This window comes from Eufriesea mexicana, unplaced genomic scaffold (assembly GCF_001483705.2).
Source record: "Eufriesea mexicana isolate 0111107269 unplaced genomic scaffold, ASM148370v2 scaffold100, whole genome shotgun sequence".
In the NCBI taxonomy this organism is placed as follows: domain Eukaryota; kingdom Metazoa; phylum Arthropoda; class Insecta; order Hymenoptera; family Apidae; genus Eufriesea; species Eufriesea mexicana.
Window position 1 is genome coordinate 128,266 of NW_016908280.1, and position 27,710 is coordinate 155,975.

Consider the following 27,710-nt stretch of genomic DNA (forward strand, 5'->3'; position numbering starts at 1 on the left):
TTCACAATGAATTTATTATTTAACCGTAACTAATATATGTTATTATAACTATACTGAATTTGATTAAATGAAACATAAATCTCTTGACTATACTATAATTATAGTTTCTTCGTAGTCACGCATAGTTTCAATTGTGACCACTATAAGCGTTAGAGTCTTATGGAATGGAAGTCGGTAACGTTGGAAGTGATAGAAAATGATAATATGGAATAGAAAAATACAGTAAGTACAACGTCTATCTTATACAATGTTTATGGATGTGGTAGCTTGTTATCGACTTCAATAACGTTTTCCTATGACTCATTCAAGGTAATTCGTGATAATATACGTCACTGAATTTAATGGGTATGAAATGTATGACCTCACAAACACATATATATACGTAATAAAGCACAACAATAAATATATAAATATAACACAAATACTTGTTTATTCATGTTCAGCATAACAAATTAACAATTGAATTTTTTATACATTCGAGTAAATGTTTCCTTACTTTTAATAAATAGAGCCACAAACGAAATATCTTGACAGTGATAAAACTTCTAGGTAAAAACAGAAAAAAACGAAGAGATAATTAAAAAAGAGTAAAAACAGGTAGAATTTCGAGAACTTCGTGTGACTTAAAAGTAGAAATGAACTTTACGCTGGATAAAAGATGCTTTCCAAAAGTGCGAGCTCTATCTTGTACTTTGCATGTTCTATGTTTGCAACTTCCATGATTTCTCTATTTTATGAAACGCGCCAAAGTACTTGCAAACTTCGTGTAAGATCTATGTATTCTAGATATAATATTTAATCATTTCCTCGGTCCTTGAAAAGCAAAATTTGAAACGAACTGTTAAAAATGAAATTATCTTTGTCATTCGAGAAGCAATGAAAGGTGTGTATAAAGATAGTCGCGAAACTGTATGCTTTACGTACAAAGTCTGAAAGCGAAGCGTGCATAAAATCGACGTTATTCGTGCATCTTGAAGCGTTATTTCGCGATGTAAAAAATAATAGAAATTATAATCAATTTTTATGTAAACGGTAATGAACTCCAACTTCCTTTTTCATCACAGGCTTAGAAAACGTGATTTGTGAGGCACCAGTAATCGCGTTAATGCAGTGCTGAGATGATGAAATCGAGGAATGCGGTGACCCTAGTGTAGACACCAGGAAATCCAGGTTCGGCACATTTAAAACCATAAGACACAACTCCTATCTGATAGAAGTATAATCTTCGTGGTAACATCAATGGTCCTCCACTATCACCCTGAAACGATTGCAAAGAAAAATATTAAAAGTAGGAATTACCGAATCATCAATTGCATATTATGCGTCGGAATTGACATATATGTGTCTTATGTAATATACTATAAATGAAGCTGATTAAAATAACGATGACATATAATTAATAAAAAAAATTGTTACGTAGATATTATTAATGATAAACTCATTTAATGATTCGACGATATTTTTTTCAGATCCCATATAATTCGTATTTAATTTGTAATTTAAGTACCTGGCAAGCATCCTTTCCACCGCGAGCATATCCGGCGCATAGTACCCGATCGTCGATCTTCGCAACTTTAAACCTGGAGTAAGCCTGTTCGCAGGCCTCGTTGCTCACGACTGGTATTTGCACTTCCATTAGTATGTCGCTAGCTGGCCCTCCTGTTCAAGAAAGCAAGAAAGAAATTTCAGAAAACTGACATCATTTATTTCTTTTATAGAAAGAATTCCACTTACGGTTTGCGATTGCTCCCCATCCAGCAACGAAGGGGAGATATCGATAGAAGCTGTTGTCTCGAAGATTGTCCTCTACAGGGAGACAAATGGGATACACGTGCTCTGAAAAAATTAATCGATTAAATAATCGTGATAAAGGAAAATAATGAAAGATATGAGTAGGCTTGGAAATTTCATCCAAAGAAGGAGAAATAGGATAAAGTGTACAATGATCTAATAGGTGCATAAATTGGGAATTTTTTAATCACGTGTCGACTGATGATCCTTACAGCTGAATTAGAAAAATTAACATCTATTTAGATCTGAATATCTGCTTCAAATTTATTGCCTAATTCATCTATTTAAAAACAAGGATTACCTACCCGTAAACGGTACTTCTTCTGCCAATCTGAGAACAGCAATGTCATTGACGAATAACTTGCTAGTGTATTCAGGATGTATCACTTTGCTTTCGATTTCCACTTGTACAGGATGAGCTCCGTCATCAATTCGGTTCAAATATAAATCTCCGATACGGACCACGTATAAATCGTCGCGAATAGCGCAATGTGCCGCGGTAAGAACGTGCCTAGCCGAAATTAGGGAACCACCACACAGCCATTTTGGTTGCGCCGGATTTGTGCTGTCACGGAAACCCAGTTCAGCGATCCATGGCCAGGCACCTGAGACACAAGAGAAATCATGAAAGCAAAGCTTCGTTGGTATAGCGATCTAAACATCATTATTATTCATTAAAATGTTGAATCGTGCAGAAAATTTTAAACGCGTTACTCAGAAGATGATCCAGGAAAGGAATGCTGTTTCCATTGGGTATCTCCCGATGGATTCACTTTCGCTGATGTAATCCTGACAAAATAAAGTCCACGTATTTTTCTTACTGCCCGAAACGCTATCGTGTGTCAAGGACAACGTGTCTGTAAGGGTTTCGAACAGAATTTACACGGTATGAATATACTGCTTCTCTTGCCCTTGTACCATTTCGCGAGTCGTCTTCTGAGTGTAATACGAGTATTCAGTGTTGGATATGAATCATATTTCTGTGAATAAAAATTATCACGAGCATTTGACTACCGATTTATAAGTCATCTATAATTGTCAACGTAAATTCCGAAACTTATGTAAAACTGGAACTAGAGAGTAGTTCTCTGAAATTTTCTCGCATGGTACATATTTACATCCATATACTCTTGCACGTCAATGTACGGTATAAAAATTTTTTAAATTCTTTTATTTATTTTTTTCGCCACCAAGTTTCACTGCTGATAGAAATATTTTTTAAAATTGTTTTAACGAAATTCTGAATAAATTAATTAATTATAGAGGTAGCTAGTATATTATAATTGAATAGAATTTAAAAAATCGACCATGTAGAGTAATTCGTTTGATGTAAGAGAATTGGACAATTGGAATAGTGTAAAATGGGCGCGTACCGAGTTCGGCTGGTGCACCACCGACGATCTTGGTGTGGGTGACATTGCTATAGCCACATTGTGGCGGATGCAAGGGCCCGTACACCTTTTCTGTTATGTCTTTGCCTTCTCGGTTTGGAGTCCCCGGACAGCAAACGATCGGATCACCATTCTCGTATGTGCACACGGATTTTCTAAGATAATCGGCCGCTGCAAGGCCTTCCCTTTGTAGCATTGTCAGTAAGGGCTGACAGTTTCTGATGTTAATACACGTGCCTGCTTCCTGGTTCGGTGTGGTGCATAATTGATCTAAAATTTCAAATGTTTGGAATTAACTTCAGCTATCGTAATTACGATGAAACGAAACTTCAATCCATTATTGAGAATTAAGTGGAATTTTCTTAGCATAGAAAAGCAATTAGGCTTCCTCTAAGGCATCGCGTTGACATGAAAATTTATGTATACATATTATACTTCCTTCGGCTCGATGGTCGAAAATCTTGAGACTAATTCTCAGTCTTTTCATTGCGAGTGCTTTATTATATGACGCTTGCATCTCGTTACGTTTCCAAACAATTGTCCAATTATTATCACGTTAACAACACGAAAATGTTACTTCGCGAACAACGAAAGATCCTACAGGGATATACCCGTACAATTCATCGGCATTGAGCTTATTACTCGGTAAATATTGAGAGTTCGAAGTTCAATGCGAAAGTGAACTTTTCCTCGCATGAAGTTTTCCCATCTCGTTACCAGTAAACCGCATCAGACCACGAAATCCCTAATCCCAGATCGTGGTATCCTAAACGCCATAGCCGCGGGGGAAATGCCTATGATAATTCATAAGTAGCGTTGGTTATCGTCAGCATCGACCGGTTTCTTAGAAAATATGACGAAGGATACGATATTTGTCTCTCTGTGAACTTCGTTACATAATTTCCCGCGTGAGATACAGCGCTAGATGGCTGATTCATGATCGAGTGCGAAATTAACGATCGAGGCCTGGCGTATTCGTGCGCTACTTCCGGTAGCGCGATATGTAATCGTTCGTGTATAAATTGACAGCGTCCTGGTAATTAAACGCATGGAACGAAGATATCGACGATAGATAAATCGTCACGAATACCATACGATTTTTCAGAACCGCAAGATTCATACCGCGAGTTCTGGTTATTGCACATCAACGAGGTTACCTAGTTCAAAATGGCGGCGATTAATCGGTTCGCACGCTCCGCATACCTTTCGATGCGCAAATTAATATGCACGTATTATATCAACAAAATAGTCATCGTCGACCTGATTCGCGTGGAATTACGTAAAAGATCAAGGTAGAGAGCTAATAATCGTTTCATTATCGTTTCGATAATGCGTTTGGAATTAAGGAAGTCTAAGATTAGGACTGCCGGCCTATAATGAGCCTCTAAACGTAGCATAAGTATATATTAATTAAAATGGCATAGATAAGTATATGGTATGATATAATATAATACAAATCCGTTAGGCAAACATCGATTACCGTTTCTCTAAATGTTTAGATTACTTTTTCTAAAAGTAGCTGCATGATCTCAGTAAGTGCGAAAACAATTTCGAAACCAGACAATTTTTCTGGTTCGGTATTTCCGATCTTCATATTTGTATTCGACATCAAGCGATGTTTAAATATCAATAAATGATACAAGACGTTCTATTACGATTATCTAATTACGAGAAAGTGGTCACGCGATGTGGTAATGACTTTTACTCTGAGCTCCGATACCGGTCAGGCTAGGCAGTATATATAATATTAAGATTCCTCTTCACCTTCCGAAGGTACAGTCCTTGAGTGCGTTCGGAGAAGAGCGATTACTCGATTCTTTAAATAAAATACGGTCAAGTTCGATAGATTCTTCCACGATTGCTGTTCTCCTTCTGAGATAGTGATTTATTAACTATCATCCGAATATAATTTATTTCTTCAATAGAAAATTTCAATAGGAGAATAAAGAATTAGAGAAAGAAACGAAATTATACTTAATCCTCTACGGATTTTCAAATTTAAAAAGCAAACGGATCCTTCGATTTTATTTTTACCCGAAAATACGTATCCTCGTAAAATCGAAGTAACAAGGTCGTTTAATATTCTTTTGATAATTAAAAAATTTCTAGGTCGATGATCCGAGATTAGATTAATGTTACACGATGTTAAAAGTTCATTGCACGGCGTACTTGCATCGCATCGATATCTCGTTAAGTCGATAGTTTTTGTTTATATTACGTAATATCATTACATAGTCGAGCGTGTACTATCTTGGGTTTTTTAGGTGAAGCAATCCGTTCGGACGTTCGTGAGCCGAAAGAAACATTTTCACGAGGCGTGACAGGGAAATAGGCTGAACCGAGCTGTACTTTACAAGTCGTGAACCTCGTGGCCTTAAGAATTCGAGAACTAAAAGAGCCGCGAACGAATTCGTTCGATTTTTACGCCTGTTTATCGGTGACTGCCGGAAACGTGTCTGTTTTCAAATTTCAAAAATTGCACCAAGGCTACGCGGCGAGATTGCGCTGGGAAGTGCACGGGAGAAGGCAACTTGAAGCGCAAACCTTGAGCAGACGCCACGTGAACTAGTGGACGAAGAAGGCCGATTAACGTCAAAGATGCGACGAGCATCATCTCGAATGTCATCATCTTTCTGAAATGGAAAAAGAATAGAATTATAAAGGAATTAATATAGGAGCGACCATAATGATCAGCTTCCTATTCTATCATGAACAAAGTCACGTTCACTCGAACTATCATCGAAATAAATCACACGAATATCGTTCTAAAGTCTTACAGAAGTGCGATACAATGTCACGAGAACAATGAGAAACACCGTTGCAATACGACACGTGAAATATGTATTAAAATCTTTACTTAGTTATTCGTCACATAAAACTTGCTTCTATAATAAATACAATTTTCTCGTGTTACGTTGAAAACGTTAATCGATCCAACAAATGATCGATCACTACGCGGAGAACTATTAAAATCGTATCACTTTAAATTTCACGAACCTGTCTCCCAAACAATCGACGGCTGACTGAGTGGCGGTCGCTAACGATGCTGGTATTTAAAAAAATTTTACAATTCTTCGACACTGTTGCTCCACGCAAGCGCGGGAATTATCATATGTCAATAGCATACACAGTGTCCCCCGAAACAGAGGCAGAGATTGGTACTTTGTTGCCACTTCCTCCATGATCGAGCATCTTAATGGTGCCCCTACCATCCTCGCGTTTTACTCGTTCCCTTGGATACCTTCGCGGGATTCCCTTCACTATCGGAATTTCTACAGATGTAGTAATTACTGCCTTGTTTATCTATGTATCATACGTATAATTGACGTATTTATGTCCGAGGAAGGATATACGTCGTACGATGCAGCGCACGTGATTTGCATTTCTGGTTTCAGAAAATTAGAAAGATCAACTTGACTACCGGAAGAGTAGACGATGAAATTGTTACCGAATACACTTTTACGCTGGTTTTAATTGCTATGATAAATTGAATCGAGATTGGACTAGGATATAAATCTAAAGCAGCTCCCAGTAGCCATAATGGATCCAATATGGAGTCCTTTTAGTCATCAAGAAATGGTTAGAATGTTAGAAACTAGGGTTGTAGGTCTCTCTGATCCTTTGTTAGAGATATAATACTATTGTCAGAGGTACAAAAGCAATTACGACTTAGATTTGCTCTTACACGTATCAGACACGTGGAGACGTCAATGCCTGTAGCCTCGAACGTGTTCTGGTCGACTATCTATGGCAATGGATTCGTGGAAATAGAATACAAGTATGGTGCTATACGAGCCGGATACGGTTCAACTGGGTTTTCGGTATTTCCCAAATAATTTGATCTTTTCATGGTGATTTTAACGCAAGGACATAAATGTTATTAAATATTTCCTGTTCATTATGTAGGTTACCGTAAAATCTGACGGGTAATCGCGTTCGACTCATCGATGTATTTCCGGATTACTCAATAGTACGCAGTTACATCGATGTGAAAATCATAGGCAAAAATAATATTTGGAAATTACAGAGTATCCTGTGCTTGGTATTTTCTACGAAATGTACGATATTGTTTTTCGATGTATATCTTTTCACGATTAATTAGATTGTTACTGACACACTTTACCTTTCCTTGCGATTTAATCGTCCATGCATGATTTATCGATGTTTTCATGAGAATGGGTTATTTATAATGTAATCGCGGAGTTAAATTAAAATGAAAGAATTCGAGGTGCGTACGGCCTCAACCTCGATTGGAAATTTCAACGAGGGTATCCGGAGTTCATCAATGTCCATAATCATAATTATTCGTGCTTCTAAATAATTATAATTGGTCATAAAAGTTTGAAAATACGTCCACTAGCATACTTCCCAAACTTGTTCTTGCATTTTAACAGAAAGTTCTTTATCCGACACGAGTTTGGTACACAATAGCGTATTCTGTAGGCTTTTTTGAAGAAGAAACCATCCAGAAACAATATTAGAATGATGTTCGATATTGATAGGACGTAAAATATGTATTGGGAACCCGTAAGCGGGATTTTGCCGCCACGCGGCCATTGCTCGCGTACCTAGCTATGTCAGGGCCGTAGTTGCGTGTAATCGACGCCACAATCATAATCCAGTAGATCTCATTTTAGCACAACTTTTATTTATGTAGCGCTATGTTAACGATGATAGAAAATAAATTTAATCTTTATCTTAATCTTTGTGCGTAGCTCTTAGCTTGGTATCGTTTCCCAAAGATTTTTCTTTGGAAAACTATACCAATTACCAGGTGGCTACGCATCGAGACCCAGACATGCGCCCTAGTGGCGCAACCTACTGGTGCTATCTGTAGCAAAGGCACCCTAATCTAACTTGGAGCGAATTAAGTTAAAGTGACTCTACTGACACTTTATTAAAATTCGTGTCTTACAAATGGGACATCGATTTGGTATTCTAAAACTTTACTGTCGCAACGCTAAGATATTTTGTTTCAATAAACTCTGATGTTTCTAAGTTCCTATAAATTTAGGGACTCAAATATGAAAAACGCGAGCAAAGACAATCGCGACAAAACGAATTCGCGATTATTCGAAAGACCGACTAGCCTACGAGACGTACTCCCATGTACTAGACAACTTCATACCTCGGCACCCTCCCGATCGAACCTAGCCCATCCAGCCACCACAGACCCTGCCATGACTTACTTGCGAACGAGAACGATCGACGAACCAGCGAAACACCCAAAATCAAGCCGAGGGTCCCTAGCGAGGCCCTGTAGCCGGTCACGCAGGCCCCTGCCACATGGGGAAGAAATTAATCATCCCATAGGGTCTGACCGCAGGCCCATATGCAGTGTTACGACTACAGGACCCATACCCCGCTCGTGCACGCGCTGGTGCCAAGGACGACTAAGGCCGACAGACCCTCGTATTGATTCCAGGTAAGTGCCAGCCCGCCGACCACCCTAGAACCGATGCGTGACAAGGGTGGCAGTGGCGATGGTGGGTGTCGGAGCGAGTCGTTTGGATGACTTACGAAACATGGAGTTATCGAGTACACGAGAGTACGACGCGCAGGCTAGTCGGTACTTAAGAACGATCGCGATTTTCGCGAGAACAATTATGTTCTATTTAGTAAACGAGGAGGATAAGGGAGGAAAAATATGAAATATGTATATTCGCTCCAAGTTAGGTAGTTTACCTTCGTACAGATAACGCGCACATGAGACTTAGACTAGATATCTATCTTATCACTACTTAGGTCTACTTAGATCTAACGCACACATCTCACGTCGTCCATTGATGTGTCTCAAATGAAGTCTTGAGGAAACTTGAAAATCTTGAGAAACCTAAAAGCTAAAACAGAATATATTATTGTTAATATAAACCTGAAAGGAAACGGATTAGTACCGGATTAGTAAACGGATTAGTGAAAGAAGCAAGCCACCGATGAGACATAAAGAAACCAACAACAAAACATTCGAATATTATACAAAATATTCGAATGTTTGAATGAAGATGAATAGAAACGAAAAAATAAAATGTGGAAAGAGAAGAATAATTAAAACCTAAAAGAAAATAAATTAGACTTGAAATAAAAATTAATAAAAATTATTAACAATCCAACGATGAGACATAAACAAGCCAACGACGAGACATAAACAATTTAACGATGAGACGTTCGAATATTATACGAAATATTCGAATGTCCAAATATAAATAAATATAAACGAAAAATAACATCTGAAATAAAAAAAAAAAATAATTAATACCCGAAAAAAATAATTAATAGCTGGAAATAAAAAAAAATGATTAGTAAATTCTTTAATGGGGTGGGGTAGCCATCCCCAACCTCACTTCGGACCCCCACCTCTCGCGCACAACAAAGACTTTAATGTGACACTTCCGAAGTCGAACCGACAAATAACTTATGCTATGTCGGGTCGCCCTTTATATAGTCTCCGATCGGCCGAGTTCCCCACCCCAATTAAAAATTTCAAACTTTGCCGATTACATTAATTATTAATTTCCCACTTTCATAGCAAATAATTTATTAATTTTTCCACTTTTACTATAAATATACGTTGCGAACAATTTGTTAATAATAATATTAATTTGTTAATTTAAAAATAATAATTTATAAACTCTTTCGCAAATTATATGTACATTTTTACATACGTATATTATAAGTACAAGTAATAACCAATAATTTATTAATTTTTTCACTTTTATTACAAATTTACGTCGTGAACAATTTGCTGTTAGCAATATTAATTTGTTATTAACAATAAATGTAATAATTTATAAGCTTTTTGAAAGATATAGGTACATTTTAACTCAAGTTCATTATAAATCCAAATAATAACGAGTAACTTATTAATTTGTACACTTTTATTATAAATTTACGTTGCTAACAATTTGTTATTAATAATAAATTTAACAATTCATACATTTTTTATAACCTATAACTACATTCGTATTTTCATAGGATAAATTTCTATAATACATATATGTATGTTAACATTTTTTTATTTACTCTGTATTTTTGGCTAAAATGAAATAATACACGAAAAATAAAAGCGTCAAAAGATTCATTCACATCCTCAAAATTTGATGGGTTGCGAGGAGATCTTACTCCCTTTTATGTAATTAATTTACTAATTATATGCACATATTATAAAGACAATGTTCTTGCATATCCTTTCATATCATTTGTGATCACATTTTATTTCTAGTTTTGTTCATAATTAAATATTTGAAGAAACAATCATACCAACCATTGCTATCAAATTACGAACGTCTTCAAATAATTATTAATAGCAAACTAATTAGCATCAAATTATATACGAAAATTGGAATAGGAATGTTGTTTACGATGTCGTTATAAAGTTCATAAATTAATTCCAGAAACTTGGTAATTTGTAATTTTTCACTGCGGTATCGTCTCTATCTTTTTTTGTAAAAATTTAAAGGCACTTTTTTATAAATTAATTGTTATATCATAGGGTGACAGAAAATAACCTTTTTACGTAATTTTCCTACACTTTATCGTTTAATTGTGTCCATTTGACAATATCGTTATCAGTCATTAGTGCACGATGACATAACTTGTTAAATCTGACTTATTCGATAATAATCAGGCGAATAGACCCTTGGATCATTTCATAGAAACGATATTATAGTTATTTACTACTAACGTTTTAAGTACAACATCTTCGTTATTATTATTCCCGTTTCTATTGGTTAGACGAAAGGAAAAGAAAAGCAGTTTTGAATTGAGAGTATTTATTTACAACCGATTTATTTACATATGAATTGTCACATGAATGGTGTAGTCACGTCATAAATACATTTGGTCTGTTAGTCAAATTTTGCAAAATACCATTGTACATTTTAATTTTTAAACTAATGTTGTGTATAGTTATTATTCAGTCACGATTTATTTAAATACTTAGATCATTCGTGCTTATTAGTACAAGTAAAAAGGCAATTCATATCATCCTATTTCTATATTACATGTAATATATATGCTTATTATATAATGTAGTATAATTTAAAAGAATAAAAAGTTTATGTAGGAAGTATTTTATGAAAACTCATAAAAGTTTGTATATCTAGAATATGAACTAATAGTGATTGTTCGTAACATTATATACACTATTTAAAATATTATTTGAAAGTATCAATTCTTTTTTTTCATTACAGAAGTATTTTCTCATTTATATATATTTAAACATATATTCCACCAGATGAGTAAAGTATATGTTACCTATAATGAAAAAGAGTTTTCCTATGTTTAATATTTCCTCGACTTTTTGCATAGCATAAAATTATGAATAAATTTGGAAGATTGTTTAATCTGAAAAGAGAAATAAATTATTAACCACATTGGTTGATACGAAGTTCATAATTTTTGTTTCATCTTGAAGAAAGAGAAGATAATTTCTTTTTTAAGATGAAATAAGAAACAGAAATTTGAACAGATTTTTTTTTAAATTTACTTGCAAGTAGTATTTTCAATATTGTGATATTCATCCCAATGGTATTGTGCTTCCAAATCTTCCAGTATTTTTCTAAAAATAAAATGTCGAATCTGGTTATTTTTGACACTTGTGCTATAAGAATAATATTGTAATGATATTAGGAAGCAGCTTCTTTTTATAATGGATTTCTTTGTGAACATATAAATGAGAAATTTAACTTTCTATTAAAAAATTTATTTCTTATGCTGTACATCAGTAGCTAGTTGTCACGTTAAAATTTTTCGCGTTTCTTTCATGAAATGATATTCAACAATGCTCTAATAAAAACTAGTTAAAAATTATTTATATTCTTGTATAAATTCAAAAGTATGTATAATATAATTACATCTAGTACTATAATTAACGTATGGATTATTTAAACAGACTAAAATTTTATTTAAACATTTCACTATTTTCCGAAGTTTAAAATAACAAAACTTCATTCATAAAAAACAAAATCAGATTTATTTATTATTCATGATGCTATTTGTTATTATCATTATTTTTAAATTCATTTTATCTATATGTAATATGAAAATTCATGTATTTCGTATATTGCTTGATATTTTTTATAAACTATCCATCCCATGGATAATATCTGGAAAAATAAAAATTTCAATGTTATATTAATAAAATGCTTCTTAAATTGGAATTTTTTACAAGTTTCGAAATTATAAACATTATTTATATGTCTAATATATTTTCAATCTAAAACTATTCTAACATATACACTTACTGATAAAAGTTAAGAAATAACGTAATCATTTGGGAATTTCGGTATATTCTCTATCTTCTAAGATACATAGGTTGAAACTAAAAATAGCGTAATAAAATAACATTCCATATTGAATGAGGTTGACTTGTCCATTTGATTACATTAACATTTTGTTCTGCTAACTGTTCTGTTTAACTAAGTTAGAAGAATGTTTGGGATCGTTATCGTGTTGAAATGACCACCCAGATAACATTTTTTCATTGGCAAATGGCAGCATATGATTTTGTAAGATGTTGTAATACACAAATTTATCCATTGTTTCTTTTATTTGTATTAATGGACAAGGACCGTTAGGCAATATACAACCCCACACCATCACATTACCGCCACCAAATTCTACAGTCGGTTTTAGGTATTTAACATCAAATCGTTGTCCAGTATTATCGCACATTATTATTAGAGTCATTTCCAAACAAGTTGAACTTTTCATCAGTCCATAGAATTTTTGACCATTCAGTAGTAGTCCAATTATGCCATTCTTTAGCAAACTCCAATCGAGCTACTCTATTTTTCTTCGACACAAGTCGACAGCTAACAGTTCTGTTACGAATGTTTTCCAGACCCAGTTGATTTTTAATTTGAAAAACAGTGTAAAATGGATTCGACTTCGAGGGCCTTGCAATTCGACGATCTAGCTTTTTAGTTATTTTTCGTAGTCTGCCAGCCAGTTCGTGGTGCTGTTTTAACAGTTCCATATTTGTCAAATCGTTTTATAATCTTAGTGATAATGCAACGATTCACACTAAACACTCTTGCTATGTTAATTTTTTTCTTGTCCTTTTTAACTACTTTCAGTTTTTCAGCGTTTATTAAATATTGCCTTCTTGTCATATTTAACACAAACTATAATATGAACTAGACTGAGTAATGTCAAAAAGGGAACTTCTTGTGAGTATTTTGTATGTTTCTTGACTAATGTCATGCAGATTTTGTTTTATTTTTTCGATTCAATTTAATTGTGGTCTTTACACAAGTATGTTAGAAAAAAAACTTATTGTTTACTGATGTATGGAATGTTATTTTATTATGTCATTCTTAGTTTCAACCTAAGTATTGTAGAAGATAGAAAATATACCCAAATTACCAAACGATTACATTGCTTTTTAATTTTTGTCAGTAAGTGTATATTTTACTTACCTATAACTTTTTGCTCCTTGTCGTCGTTTCCTCATATAGAACATTACTATTGCTCCTATAACTCCAACCATTGTCATGGATATAGTAGTGGCTACAACTGAGTTAGTAATAAATGGTAAACAACTGTGAACACGACAGTATATGATTTCTACTTACATATCTTTCGATAAGCGATCACTGTGATATCTTGTTGGTGCTTTTTAAGACATTTGGTTAAATGTGATAAAGTACCATTCCCTATAGGACATTGTAGACCAAGTATCTTACAAAATAATGGAAATAAATCTAGATTACTAAAAGGCTCGAGTTTGCATTTATTCATAAATGCTGGACCATTTGCAAAGAAGAAAGGATGCATTTCTACAGCTTCATTATCGTAACCATGAAGTCCGAATTCTGAATCACTGGTTACTGAAAGTAAATATTATTATACCCTTCCAATTTCATATACTTGAGTTGGAAACTCTATTTTAAAAATCATATATGTTACCGGTAATATTAAATTCCTTTTTATAATGCTCTATATTCTGATAAAGATTATCGAATGCATATCCAACTTCAGCAATAATAAAAATAGGACCAACACGTGTGTTATTGCTGTAGTGATATTTTTTTGGAATTTCTTCTCTTTTATACACTCTGAATGTCTTTGTTTCTAATGATGCCTGTTTCAATGCTTGGTAAATTGTTTCTTCTTTACCTGAAAATATTATTTGCTTGTTTTACTTCATTATCTTAATAGTTTAAATGAACTTAGTGGCTTATAGAATGACTCAACACACCAGTATTGGGGAAAATGTGAAGTCCTGGTGAGGTACCCACATACTTGTAATCGGAACTGTTAATATACTTTGTTAAATCTATTATTCTGTCTAATTTAACACTTGCCATTCCATGATCACTCAAATGAATAATGTTGAGATCATGTAAACCATGATATTCTATCTTATTATGAAGATATCTAGTTATATTATCTAATTTTCTAAGAATATCATCAAATTCAGGTCCTTTTATTCCAATACCATGGCCATGATAATCTGGCTCCTCAAAGTATAATATTCCAAAATTTATTGGATGTATAGGATGAACAAACCATGATATTAAAGTATCTATTCTTTCTTCCCATGGCATAGATATAAGGAAATTCTGATATAATTAGAAATCTATTATTTGTATTATACAAATTCCACTTTTTAAATTTACTATAATAAAAAATATAAACCTGTGAAAATGTAGGGGTAATTCCTTGATATTCATAAGCACAACCAGGCCACATCATTGTACCACTTCTTCTTTGAGCACCACCTTTTTCATTGATGATCTGTTACATAAAAAATTACATAAAATTGCATTACACAAAAATAAAACATACAAAAAAGTAAATAAAGGAAATAAATATTTATGTATTATAGTTGACATACCCAAATAGGAAGAATTCTATTATCATAGTGATATAAATCATATAAATCATCTGTTGTATTTTCTGAAATAGGATCATAAAATTTATTGTCAACAACTCCATGAGTTTCTGCATATAATCCTGTAGCCATTGTATGATGGTTAGGGAATGTTTTCGTGACAAAAATGTTCATCATATAATCTACATGTGTGCCTTCATGTCTCAATTTGTTCATGAATGGTGTTAAATTTCTGTCAAAATAATCATACCTATAAAATTAAAAAAGGATTGAATCAGTATAATAATTTACATGTATGTTACAATTAAAAAGTAATAAAGTTATATAAAATACCTGAATGCATCATATGATATTACTAATAGTTTTGGATGTTGTGTTATTAATAATCCATGTTTTACATTAAGTAATGTAACAAGTATTAAAGTAAATACAATTAGAGAATTCATTGTGAATATGTATATATCTGTCTTCTACAGGAAGAATTATTGTATTATTTAATTAACAGTTATTACTGTACTTTTGTCATTGTTTTAAAATCATTTTAGTGGCAAGTCTTGTTCAACCTAAATTTAAGGTAAAATGTATTCAGTTATTGATAATGTCTACAGTTACAAAATATATATATATATATAAAATATATATATATTTTCAATATATATATATATATTTTCAAAAAAAAATTTGATTTCTAAACTACACTATAGAATCGTATACAAAGACATAATTTTATGAATTTAATAATTTTTTAAAAATTTCATCGAATGGAACTAACTATAAATTACCAGATGAAGACATGACAAAATACCGAAAACACTAAACTACTTTCTTTCTCCAGCACCGTTTGCCAAATACTGAACAATACTTCATTTCACATGAACTATAAAACTATAAAGTAATGACAACTATCCCTTCTACTGTTTGCTAATCGTACCACTATTGTCTTTTTCCAACGATGAATTCACTAAACGAATACCTCCTTTAATCAGAAATAATTACTAATACGAATTTGATCAAACCTCAACGAGCTTTCTACTATTTACATATAGATAAACGTACTGTAAGTAGATTTTAATATGTTTGTTGGTTTTTGACTCTCAGATAGTTAAAAAATAATTGTTCAATTTTTCTTCGGAATCCTCCAGTTGGTGAGCTTGTTTACTGACGCAAGCATGCCAGTAAAACTGCAGCGGACAAGAGTGCATTCAAGTATGCAACTGACAGATGCTCAAAGGTGCGATACGTTATATTTGGAAGAGATGAATCGCGTTTGATGTTTCTGTACCTTTGTATGAAGTATCACCAATCATTCCCATTATCCTTCACGTATCACGTGAAAATTAAATATTGGCATTTGAACGCTTATATCAGTTAGATGACGGCGATACGCCGTGTGTTAACAGGTCATGGGGGCCTGTTTCGGCCGCTGCATTTCCAAAGTTACAGACTCTTTGTCATACAGGTTAGAAATATATCTTTTATCATAAAGTAAAAACCATTTTTAGAGATATCTTAATTTGATGTTCCTTTCTATCCATGTACTATTTTTGCCCTTTATATACATTTTTTATGAATATATCTTTATCATATGCATATTTCTCTTTCCTGACATAGAACATATTTAAATTTAAGATTTTACCAAAGACACACCAGTATGTCCTACCAAGGAGACGAACAAGTTGAGGTATATATAATTTTATGCTTTTTGATGTTTTAATAAAAAACATCAATATATAGAATTGTCTTTTTATAGTTTATAGATGACAAAGGAGATGCAGACAAACCTAGAGGATCAAAAACGTAAGGAATTGTATTGAGTTTTAGGGCAGTGTTTCATTTTTGTTATATTAATTACATGCTTCATTGTTATGCTTCCTGGATAGCCTGTTATCGTTTCTCTCCTTAAACCGATTCAAGGTAAATGAATTAGTTTATCTGAAGTTTTATATATTTTATTGGGCATAGTAAGTCTATTTATTAATGCAATCATTGATTCTGATTACATTAGTCAATAATTACATTTTGTCATTACATTTTTTCAATATCAAGAAAATTTCAATATTTATATTATATTTGTAGAAAAAACATGGAGTCCCTGTAACATTAGAATTACTAGAAGATGGAGCATGGTCAAAGGGTACTAATAAATATGCCAGATTAAAGTCTAGAAATAATGCTTCTACAAGGTATAATATCTACTTAACAATACTTAACTATATTATTGTGATGATTGACACAAAAGTAACTAATTATAATAAAATAATTTGTTAGTTCTGGACTAGATACTCCACTCCAAATTCTTGATGCAAGAACATTAATGAAACAACAAGCATGTGTTTCTTCCACTCCTGGCTCATCATTAGATCTAGAGTGGGAACATGAAGGTAAGAAAATTTGTATTTAATTACAAACATACAGAATTATATATGATACATTTATAACATATTAAAAAATTGCTATGTGTTTAGGAATGCCTCTGCCAATTATGGATGATGAGAAAGTTGAAAGTACTGACGGTTCTATAACTCAAACGTCGATAAATAATAGTCAACCCTCTAGCTTGACAGCATCTCCTTGGTCTAGGGTGTCGACACCAAATAGTTTAGAATGGGATCCGGTAGAATCGGATATGGTATGTGTTGACTTAGAGACTGAACAGCTTTTGACTGAAATAGAAAGATTAACGGATAGAGCGTTAAAAGAAACGGGAGAATGGACTAATGCTAGTTGATAAATAATGCATTTACAATTAAACAGGATTGTTTGTATTTTTGTATTACAAGGAAAAGTACACAACGGAATTAATGTGTATAAAATACTTTTAGGAAACAAAAAAAGATTCTACTGTTTCAATATTTGTATTGTTGAAACAATATGAAGATATATTTATATTGTTTCAAGGTATATATACATATATGTATAAGTTAATGTAATTAAAATAGAATTTTAAAGAAAGGTATATTACCTGAAAATACCTTTCAATAGTTTATTACTAAAACATGCCAATGATTCATGTGAAAGAGAAATTTTTATACCACATGTATATAAATTTTACACTCATAAAGTAATGTTTTGTTTGATCATTGAACTTTAAACGAACGATGAGACTTTTATTGTATTATGTATTTTTTATTGTATTTTTTAGCTGATGTCGACTTTATTTTCATTTTATAACATGTTTGAATATTATTATTCTGATTTCACTCAACTTCCACAGGACAATAACTTTCTTCCTGTTGATAACCTATGAATTCTATTTCCAAAGTTTACAATTTTTTTTAAATAATATTAATATTGTTATTTTATTTATTTCTACACCAAAGATGTTTTATTTTCGTTTTAATTCCTTTGTATATGAAATTAATTTACTGTAGTTAATGTTGATCTCATTTTTTTTTCTATATACATACCGTTACATAGTGTCATAATATACTATTTTAACCTTTTGAGGCATACTCCAATAATATAAAAATTATTTCAACCAGTTTTTCAATTTTTTATGAAAGATAAATTTCTTAATCAAATATTGTAAGAATCTTTATATAAATCGCCAATTATGCTTCAAATGGTTAAACAGTACATATCATTCATCTACAACATAATTTCTTATGTTCGTAAAATTTTTATTATTTAATTTAGATAGGAAAAAGAAATTCGAAGCAGAAATTAAGATTAAAATGTATCAGGTGCTATCAATGCAATATATTTTTTTGCGAGTGAAATTATGAACAGCTTTTTGTGGAAGAATTTTCTTTTAAAGCTTAGTATATCTAGGTATATCTTACATTAACCGTATTTTATACAAAGAAGACTATTACATAGTCTAAATAAGTCTAGTCATGATAAAATTCTGTGAATCTCTGTAAAATTTGCAGTGTGAGAGTGAGAAAGATAGAGCGAGAGATGAAAGGGAAGAGAGAGAGAGAGAGAGAGAGAGAGAGAGAGAGAGAGAGAGAGAGAGAAGGGAAGCAAGGCAGGACGAAATGATGCCGAGATTAGTGTTGATATATATTTGAGTGTACAAAAACATGTTTCTACTGAAGTTAAATTATTACGAGATATTTAGATCACAATTTTAGATAGACTATCGATTATTGATGAATGAATGAATTTCAAACCGAGGTAGGCTGCCTTACAATAGATAAAGAAAATATAAAATTCGCTATATGCTGTTTTAAACTTCGATTGTATCGCGTTTACTGCTTTGCTGCGGTATAATTACATAATTAAACTTAAGATTATTAGTTTGCGGATAATTTGCATCAAGAGCGAATCAAAATATATGCAGCAATAGTACATATAGTAATAATGTTAAGAGTAATGAAAATGTTTAATAATAATGATGCAATATGTTAATAATTCAGTGCCATGCTATTTATGCACTCCATAGGTTCTATTTCTCGTCATAATTTACCTTGAACTCCATGAATGGAAATTGAATAAGCAAAATAAAGTTTATAAAGATTTATATTAAATTGCATGAAAAACGCACAGAAATATTAGTTGAGCAAAGTGTATGTGGCTTAGAATTAATATTTAAATTAATCCTAAGTGCAAAATGTGTCTAATGTGGTAATAAAAAAATTGATAAATATTGTTCAACATGGAAGAAAATGAAAAGGTGCTTCAAACGATATATGAAAAAAAATGATAAAACGCTTGCAATTTGTTTCTATATTAAGAACAATGTAATGAATAAATTATTTACACGAGAGTTAAGTAAAGTTGATATTTTGATGATTCTAAAATAATTAATATTGGCAAAAAATATAAAATTCAAATTCAACTTGTCTTCTCTCACTGTGGTTTAATTTCTGTATATTTTCTAAATTAGTATTATGTCAAATATTTGTCAAACGTTTATTTAGTGAATATTTATGACAAAAACTTTTTTTTCGAAAATTTTAAGTGCTTCAACATAATAGGGACCAAAAAAATATTTTCAGTATTAAATCTTTTCATGGCTAATACTTTGTACTGAAATTATTATTTTATGTAAGTTGCAATTGTATGTCGAAATTTACTTCGATCGGCTATTTTATATTTAATCTTAGAATTAATTCGTATTTTTCGACTCCAAATATTTAATGGCTTTATAGATATATGTTCTATGTATAGAAAAATAATTTATATGTGTATCAATTTTGAAGTTGTAAACAAAATTTATCACTGTTGGCTTTAAGAATATATTTATCTGTGCCTAGCATTAGAGATCGAAATGACATAGTTTATATTTTGTGCACGGCCATTCACACTTTATTGTGAGTTTGCGACCAATACTGTGCATTGTTTGCTTACATATTAAATGCAATTATTAATATTGGTATGATATTAATTAAATAAAATATGTAATGAAATCGTTATAAAATACGGTATCTTGTATTAGTATTTTTATTTATTTAAATGTAATTTTGTTTAGAACCATAGCATTAAGTCCAATAAATTGCGTAAATTTTATTTATCATCAATTATAAACTAGGACTTTTTCTTTCGGCATTTTAGTTCGATATACGAATTTTTTAAAGGTTGTCATATCACGTTGATTCATTATTTACAGTGAAATCGGTCAGCGAGTAAATAGTTGAATGTGAAAATAATACATGTTAAAATGAATATGTTTATATGCTTTAATAAATAGTTACTTTATTATATTTTTATGTACATGCAAGAAGAAATGACAAGAAAGATGTACTTCATACCCCGAATATTCCCGTATTTTTAATTTCCCCCTTATTATATATGGGTACAATGAAACCATGTTCCATATGGTCCCATAGTAATGACGTTTTATTTTTGTATATTAATAATGGGATATATTCTAAATCTAAACAAAGTTTAAATACAGATTGAAGTTAGAAAGAGGTCAAAATGTACAGTGTTCCAAATACTATTGTCTAAATATATGTGTGGTCATGTAGTTGGAATTAATGTTTAATTATGCATCGGATAAGTGTTATTTGAATAATATACATATACGTTTTTTGTATACTCTTAGATTTTCTTGTTTACTTATACACTTATTAACAAATGTCGATAGAATTATTGGTATTAATATTTGTACTGCAATTAAGTGTTCCTTAAATTGATGTATTTGGTTTTACTTTTTATGTGCACAATTTGATGAAATACAACACAATAGTTTAACTTACATTGAATTTATATTAGTTATATACAGTTCTAATATACAAGTTATCTACATTTATATAACAATGAGGGAGCAAAAAAATATAATTGTAATTTCAGACCATAGTGACATGAAATTAAAATTCACTTGTATGAAAGATGTTAGTTTTATTGCGAAATGGATTTGTTTAAAAAATGTTTGGTAAATTTTTACAAATACAGTACAGCTCTGATGAAAGTAGTATGAGTATTTAACACTGAACTAATTTATATGTAACTAAAAAATCATGTGTAAATTATTAACTATATATATATATTTTTTTAAATGCAATTTGTAACTTTTTTATTAGTAGATATTGAATTACTTTTAAATTACGCATTGCAAATATATATTAAATATCAAAAAGTTAAAAAAACATCTAAGAGATAATTAAAGAGTAAAAAACAAAATAATGCGATTTAGAATTTTTCACAATTTTTATACTCATCAAAAACAACTAGTTTTTGTAATGAACAATTTTTTTGTAAGAGTAAGCTAGATATGTACTAAAGTGAATATATTAGTGCAATCTTTGCCATATATTATTTAGATGAAATTCAGATTATTCCCAGTGTGTATAAATTTGACATTCTCTTCTAAGTTTAAAAATGTTTCATAAAATGTGTATAAAATTTACTTCGTCTTGTTAATATACTTACAGTCATAATGTTTTGTTACATTTAGAATACTTTAAACAAGAAATAGCCGTCGTAAAATAAGTAGAATTATCGCTGATACTAAGGAAGCGATCAGAATACTCCAAAATAAATCGTTCGAAGATGACATCGTTTCTACTTGTTGATTTACTATAACATCCGATTGCTGTTGATCTTGATTATCAACACTAATCGGTTCAATACTGCGTTGTCTTAGTTGATTTTCTGAAGTACTATCTGTATTGACTAAAGAAGATGTATCCGATGCAGGTGAATCATCAGCCTAGAGAAGTACGATTTTTAAAAGTATGTAATACGAATTATTAAATATAACATAATATTGTAGTAATAGAAAAGTACCTTCAAAGCTATTGTATTTAACATAGTTTGTTCTTCCTCTGTGATGGGTTTCTTAACTGTGTTTTTAGATAACAAATCAACAACTTTGCCACAAGTATCGCATTGCCAACTTAGAGATCTGTAATAGTTAATTATTTTAAAGATTATCTTCTATTGACAATATTAAAATTGAAGAATAGTATTAATTACTTTTTTGCAAGCTTCTGCCTCTCTTCTGTGCTATGATCTAAAGAACCGATTGTCCTATTTCCTGGTGTCGGCATAAAAGCAATTAAAGCCAATAAAGCTGTTCTGATACTCCACGAAGGTTGCCATGTTTCTGGGTGATACCCAGAAATGCTTAGGCAAATTTTTTTATTAGTTTCAAAGCGTCCATTGGGCTAAAAAAATATATATTTAATATACCTTTATTTCAAGTGCTTTAACTTAAAAATTAAGCATAATCTGTATTAAGATAGTTTACTGTTAACAATATAATATTTGGTGGTTTCATAGGATATTCTGGTGGCAACAAAATTCTACCATGGTAAACACCACCTTCAAAGTCTGTGGAAGGTGGTCCTTGAACAGTAAAATGCCACTCAAAAAGATTGTCTTCTAAAGGAGATGCACAGTATTCTTCTGTAGCCTCATGAAGCTCTTGAGCCTCTCTCATTAATCTCTTCACCGCTGAAATTTTATTTATTATATAATGCAAAACCCATTACAATATCACGTATGGTACCACAATAATAAAAGCCATTTAATCAAGTATCTTAATATATGCAGCATATTTTTACGAAACATTATATATTGCAGTAGAAATCTCAGCAACACGTATCATTAGATAACGCGGAGCGACAATTTCGACAGATAACAAACGTTCTGTAAAGTTGCAAAAACACGTATATGTTGTGCATTTGATATATTTTGTGACTCTAACGACAGATAAACGAATGAAATTTATATTTTCTATAGTACTTACCAGGACTTTTCACGTTGTACTTTCCTTCGAATGACATTTCTGCGAATATGTCGTTCGAGGTTAACAACTGGAATAAAAATAGTACTTGACCAAAGTGCTATCTGCCTTGTTAGACGGCCTTGATGCACCGATGTAGTAACCTACTATACATTCTTCACATTTTTCATTACGGCAAATCTAATCATCCGAAAAGAATACGTTGCTTCTAATAACGACGAAATTAATTTTGACGTGGCCTAATAGGAGCAGCGCGTATATAATCGCACAAAAAATAACGTGAAAGTGGCCGCGCTTATCGCGTGCACGCGCACTTATGTCAGTTTCATCGCTTGAAGTTGTTTGCTCATGAATGCGCGCAGAAGTCGATCCCGCTGAACATTAGGTCCGGAAATTTCGAAACGGGTCAACGTTGGACTTGGATTTTTCGATTATTTTCGAGATTCATTCTTGTTGTTCTATATTCAGTATTTCTTATATTCCATCACCATTATCGTTTCTTTCTCAGCAATTATATCGTGTATTATTCTATGTACAGATGAATTATTTAAATCGTTTTTAAATACTCGAATTGTTGTACTTTTTAAGGCAACCATGATATATCGTATTCGACCACCGTTCTTTGACGTTATTAAAGATAATATAAAATGACAGCAATTACGGAAGTGGTATTACTTAAATGCGGTTAAGACATTGCGAATATTACTTTTCATTTCGCCTAGCAGATACAATTACAGCTCCTATATGGGAAATGAAATAAATAACGTTGCCAGTTATATAAAACGTGCGTACATCATAAAACATAACTACCCGAACCGAAAACATAGTATTATTGGAACATTATCTTGATTTATATATTTCAGAATATAAAGTCAGTGCAGGTAAATAAAGTGAAGATATTCGTGGAAATTATAGACTTTATTTTTAGAATATTCTGAATATCATAAAACAACGTAAACATTCACAATAAATGGGAATAGGGTGTTATTTATAATAGTAATAATAATAATGTCATTACGTTATCGTAATAATTAATTGTTATGAATATGTCATCATGACGTATTTATAATTATGTATAAGTAAGATCTTTCATTTAATTTTTAGCAATTATCCGTCGTACCTTCATCGTTTTCTTGTTCGTTTACTGATAATAATCATAATAATAAATGGTGATAAATATTTAATAATAATGATAATCATCATAATGGTAATAATAAGAATAATAGTAATAATAATAATAATTCTTGTAATGTTTCTATACGTATGTTGTCATGTATATGTATATATAAACAAATATAATTATGCTTATCTCATAAGAAGGGATAGAGTTCACAATGGCGCTAAACAATGTATGCAATGCAGATCGTTTTTGTTGTTTTTCTTGTTGTCGTTTTCATTACCAGAATTATTCTCGTTTCGATAAAGTCGTACAGTCGAAGATCTTAGGAATAAGATTTCTCGTAATAGTAAATAGATAATAGTAAACGTGCGTATGTACAGTTTTATCGTTGAATGCCATTCTTCGAATGCCGCAAATATAAGTTCGATTACGGTTCATGCAATGTTTTGTGCACACCCGGCGGATACACCCGTAACAAACCTATATCTCGAAATATCACGTTGAATCGACAGTGTTCCCACAACGATTGATCGATTATTACGAAAACGACGATCCTACGACATTCGCAGCAAACATTCGGTACAATCGTCAGTTCATCCGTTACACACTTCAAGCGATATCACGCTCCGTTCCCTCATCGCCTAACGTTCCACTGATATTTCGTTTATTGCGTATCTTCCTTTCGAGCAGTATGCGCAGATGTATCCACCGAACGATTATCGCATAAAACTCACGAGAGAAACGAAGTCTACGATTTCCCTGAAAAAATTGGTTAAAATCGCCACTTCGCGCATTCTGTTTGCTTGCTCAACATATTTCTATCACGATATACGTATCTCTCGCGATTAATTCACCCCTGTTCCGTTACATTTTATCCACTCGGCGTATCACCTGACTAATTGTTTCCCATTTTCCAGAAGGCAGTTTGTTATTTGCACACGTGGAAGAAACGAAACAGCCCACGATGCGTCTATCGAGTGACGATTCGCAATGCCTTTTCTCGCTTGGCCGCTACTTCGGATCATCATACGACTATAACCTCCACCATTCGTCTATATTTTTTCGCATTTTCAATTTTTTTTTTTTTTCTCTTGTGATTTCTTTGTTAACTCGATATGTACATACGATTACCGATATAAGATTATGGTGGATCACGAATCGCGGGTAGCAAGCAATCAATGACATTTAACGATAATTACAAAATAATGGTGACCGTATGGCATATAGATATATACACACACGCGCACACACAAATTATATATATGTATATGTATATATTTACTGTTCGCGGCGATAATACACAATAATCAGTCGTAACAGGTACATAAAAGTGATTTGTCGGCGAATTCGATCGATTATGTTCGTCAAATAAATTCACGTATACTCGAACAACTTTTCCGATGTATTCGTACAATCGTACATGGTTTCGTCTCGTTTAAAATGTACGCGAGCTTTCCCGTCGTGTAACTCAATATATACAAGAATTTGCGATAAAGCATAAAGTTAAAAACGAGAAACAAGATGATCCCGTACGAAATTCTCCGTGTAAACCGAGTGATTCGATTTCGGTAATCGAGAATGTTCGATATAGTAGAGAAAAGGACTGATCCCTAGGGAAAAAGCGGTTTTATTCGCGATCGATCGAATTCGTCATTGAATCGCAACGAACGCCACGGCAAAGCAACGAACGGTATCCGGTTGTCACGTAGCAAAATTTCTTTCTTAAAACTTTCAAAATGGACACGATGGCATCGTGCCAAATACCACGAAGAACGAGGTCGGATTCTCAATTTTCTTATTTCTTCTTCTTTCCTTTTAGCAAATTGCATTAAATCGATCGGATTCTTGTTCAACGACAGGAACCTTTCCCTCTTGAGAGAAGATACTTTCAAAATTTCGCGGATCTGCTTCGCATAGGAAAAGCTTCCTTTGGTCGAACATCCGGTTATATATATTATACCGTATATTATATGTATATTTAGTTTGTGGTCTTGTGTGTGCCTTATCGTGTGTATTCGCTTTCTCTGTCCCTTTCTCTGTGTGTGTATATATGTATATAAAGAGATGATAATGCATGTAACTTAACTCGGTATGTATACATATCATATGCGTATATACATGTATATAACCGTCTATAAGTCATCGCAAAATTCTGTTCCCCGAACGTGCGCCATCTTATCGAGTTGTACGCGCCAATGAGGCTATTGTATTGCTTGTCGATAATCGAAAGAGGTTCGATGGTTATCTGAATAACGGTAGCTCTTCATTTTCATGGTTTCCTTTCTCGGCAGATAGAATCGAAGAATTAAGAAAAAACGTGTCAATAAAAATTCGTATAGCATTTCTCGAAACACAGTGTTCTCGTTAATTGTTATTATTATTATTATTTTTATTATTTCTATTATTTTTATTATTATTATTATCATCATCATCATTAACATCATCATCAATGTCGTCGTAATTATCATCATTTCGAAGATATCTCATTTTCTTTTCTTCTTTTTTCTGTTTTTTTTTTTTTTTTTCTTTTGACGATTCGTAAAGAAAAAGGAACTCTGCAAAATTTCCGGTACAGATTGTATTTGGTTTTTCGTATTCTTAAAAATTCAGGTGTTTTCTTCATCGAAGCGTTTACATGTGGTTCCATGATAATCGATAATGCAATCGCAGAATCTTTCGATTCGATTTTTCTCTTTTTTTTTCGCTCTGCCCTTCCTTCGATTTCCTTCTTATCGAAGATCTAGATACTAAACATCGACGCATATGACTTCGGGTGGCGCTACAAATCACGGGATAACATTAGACAGAAATAGAAAGAGATATAAAGAGAGATAGAGAAAAAGAGTGCGTGTCTTTGAAAAATGTAGATAAAATGGTAAAATCCTCAGTAGCTGTTCTCCTTGCTCGTATCACGGAGGGACAAAAAGTATCTCGAACGAGTTCGTAACAATCTAAGAGATCGCTAATCCACCCTCGCTGCTCGATTTCCCATTCGATCGAGTTTTAATCGTAAAGTTACGTGTCGCTGGAAACACACGCGATCATATTACATGTCAGCCTTGTGTATCACGTTCGCGATTATTCGTTTCATCGTTACAAAAAGGACATAACCGTTTTTACTTTCTCTCGTCGACAATGTCTCGTTTCATTTACCTCTTTCTTCCATCTATTTTTCTCTTTTACGTCTAGGAGGATGCAAATGTTTTCAGGATCGATAGTACAGCAGATGTTCCACCGTTAGCGGTCTTCTTCGAGCTCTTCGAACGCGACGCACATGATTCAGCATGTAATATAATCGCGGATGTTGGGTTGCGTATTAAAGTTACATATTTAATGCACGTTGCGTTATTATACCCGTACTTTCTCGTACAATGATGAGACTCAGAATGCGAAAAAAAAAAGAAAAAAAAAAAAAAAAAAAAAAAAAAAAAAAAC

General features: G+C 32.4%; 4 protein-coding genes and 1 long non-coding RNA gene across 7 annotated transcripts; 2 read left to right on the forward strand and 3 right to left on the reverse strand.

Annotated features, from left to right (window-relative positions):
* Positions 1 to 810: 810 nt before the first annotated feature.
* On the forward strand, positions 811 to 1,554 carry LOC108554989 (uncharacterized). Of its 2 annotated transcripts, none has more exons than XR_001890733.1 (3): positions 811 to 883; positions 1,065 to 1,170; positions 1,505 to 1,554. It is a non-coding gene; the product is annotated as an uncharacterized LOC108554989 (long non-coding RNA). The 2 variants fall into 2 exon arrangements; XR_001890734.1 differs by having other exon boundaries at positions 1,470 to 1,545.
* On the reverse strand, positions 877 to 6,328 carry LOC108554988 (venom serine protease Bi-VSP). The gene is made up of 7 exons (XM_017910449.1): positions 6,180 to 6,328; positions 5,727 to 5,815; positions 3,165 to 3,452; positions 2,097 to 2,396; positions 1,735 to 1,836; positions 1,508 to 1,659; positions 877 to 1,258 (listed from the first exon to the last, which is right to left on the reverse strand). Exons 2-7 carry the CDS (start codon positions 5,809 to 5,811, stop codon positions 1,103 to 1,105), a joined length of 1,083 nt encoding a protein of 360 aa, XP_017765938.1. The 5' UTR covers positions 5,812 to 5,815; positions 6,180 to 6,328; the 3' UTR covers positions 877 to 1,102.
* A 5,851-nt stretch (positions 6,329 to 12,179) lies between these two features.
* On the reverse strand, positions 12,180 to 15,875 carry LOC108554953 (bis(5'-adenosyl)-triphosphatase enpp4). Its single transcript, XM_017910379.1, has 9 exons — positions 15,801 to 15,875; positions 15,352 to 15,581; positions 15,022 to 15,268; positions 14,823 to 14,921; positions 14,383 to 14,746; positions 14,091 to 14,300; positions 13,757 to 14,011; positions 13,601 to 13,697; positions 12,180 to 12,286 (listed from the first exon to the last, which is right to left on the reverse strand). Exons 2-9 carry the CDS (start codon positions 15,462 to 15,464, stop codon positions 12,265 to 12,267), a joined length of 1,407 nt encoding a protein of 468 aa, XP_017765868.1. The 5' UTR covers positions 15,465 to 15,581; positions 15,801 to 15,875; the 3' UTR covers positions 12,180 to 12,264.
* Positions 15,876 to 16,236: 361 nt separating this feature from the next.
* LOC108555000 (uncharacterized) lies at positions 16,237 to 17,746 on the forward strand. 2 transcript variants are annotated; one of them, XM_017910476.1, is made up of 7 exons: positions 16,237 to 16,477; positions 16,630 to 16,699; positions 16,769 to 16,815; positions 16,899 to 16,932; positions 17,095 to 17,201; positions 17,287 to 17,399; positions 17,484 to 17,746. In XM_017910476.1, the coding sequence occupies exons 1-7, from the start codon at positions 16,422 to 16,424 to the stop codon at positions 17,744 to 17,746; spliced, it is 690 nt and encodes a 229-aa protein (XP_017765965.1). In that variant the 5' UTR covers positions 16,237 to 16,421. The 2 variants fall into 2 exon arrangements, with proteins under 2 accessions (XP_017765965.1, XP_017765966.1); XM_017910477.1 differs by having other exon boundaries at positions 16,648 to 16,699.
* On the reverse strand, positions 17,603 to 23,478 carry LOC108554999 (ubiquitin-conjugating enzyme E2 J1). The gene is made up of 6 exons (XM_017910475.1): positions 23,159 to 23,478; positions 22,658 to 22,863; positions 22,384 to 22,574; positions 22,195 to 22,312; positions 21,838 to 22,117; positions 17,603 to 17,681 (listed from the first exon to the last, which is right to left on the reverse strand). The coding sequence occupies exons 1-5, from the start codon at positions 23,193 to 23,195 to the stop codon at positions 21,869 to 21,871; spliced, it is 801 nt and encodes a 266-aa protein (XP_017765964.1). The 5' UTR covers positions 23,196 to 23,478; the 3' UTR covers positions 17,603 to 17,681; positions 21,838 to 21,868.
* Between the last annotated feature and the right edge of the window lie 4,232 nt (positions 23,479 to 27,710).

Excerpts from the sequence above, each read along its gene's own strand:
- LOC108554988 (XM_017910449.1), bottom strand. The coding sequence starts at position 5,811 with ATGATGACATTCGAGATGATGCTCGTCGCATCTTTGACGTTAATCGGC. Across the intron at positions 2,397-3,164 it reads TGGTGCACCAGCCGAACTCG|GTGCCTGGCCATGGATCGCT; the intron begins GTACGCGCCCAT and ends CTTGTGTCTCAG. Across the intron at positions 1,837-2,096 it reads AGAAGAAGTACCGTTTACGG|AGCACGTGTATCCCATTTGT; the intron begins GTAGGTAATCCT and ends TAATTTTTTCAG.
- LOC108554953 (XM_017910379.1), bottom strand. The coding sequence starts at position 15,464 with ATGAATTCTCTAATTGTATTTACTTTAATACTTGTTACATTACTTAAT. Across the intron at positions 14,301-14,382 it reads TCACATTTTCCCCAATACTG|GTAAAGAAGAAACAATTTAC; the intron begins GTGTGTTGAGTC and ends TAATATTTTCAG. Across the intron at positions 13,698-13,756 it reads GATCGCTTATCGAAAGATAT|TTGTAGCCACTACTATATCC; the intron begins GTAAGTAGAAAT and ends TTACTAACTCAG.
- LOC108555000 (XM_017910476.1), top strand. The coding sequence starts at position 16,422 with ATGGGGGCCTGTTTCGGCCGCTGCATTTCCAAAGTTACAGACTCTTTG. Across the intron at positions 16,933-17,094 it reads TCTCCTTAAACCGATTCAAG|AAAAAACATGGAGTCCCTGT; the intron begins GTAAATGAATTA and ends TTATATTTGTAG. Across the intron at positions 17,400-17,483 it reads TCTAGAGTGGGAACATGAAG|GAATGCCTCTGCCAATTATG; the intron begins GTAAGAAAATTT and ends CTATGTGTTTAG.
- LOC108554999 (XM_017910475.1), bottom strand. The coding sequence starts at position 23,195 with ATGTCATTCGAAGGAAAGTACAACGTGAAAAGTCCTG. Across the intron at positions 22,864-23,158 it reads GTACAACGTGAAAAGTCCTG|CGGTGAAGAGATTAATGAGA; the intron begins GTAAGTACTATA and ends ATAAAATTTCAG. Across the intron at positions 22,118-22,194 it reads TAAATACAATAGCTTTGAAG|GCTGATGATTCACCTGCATC; the intron begins GTACTTTTCTAT and ends GTACTTCTCTAG.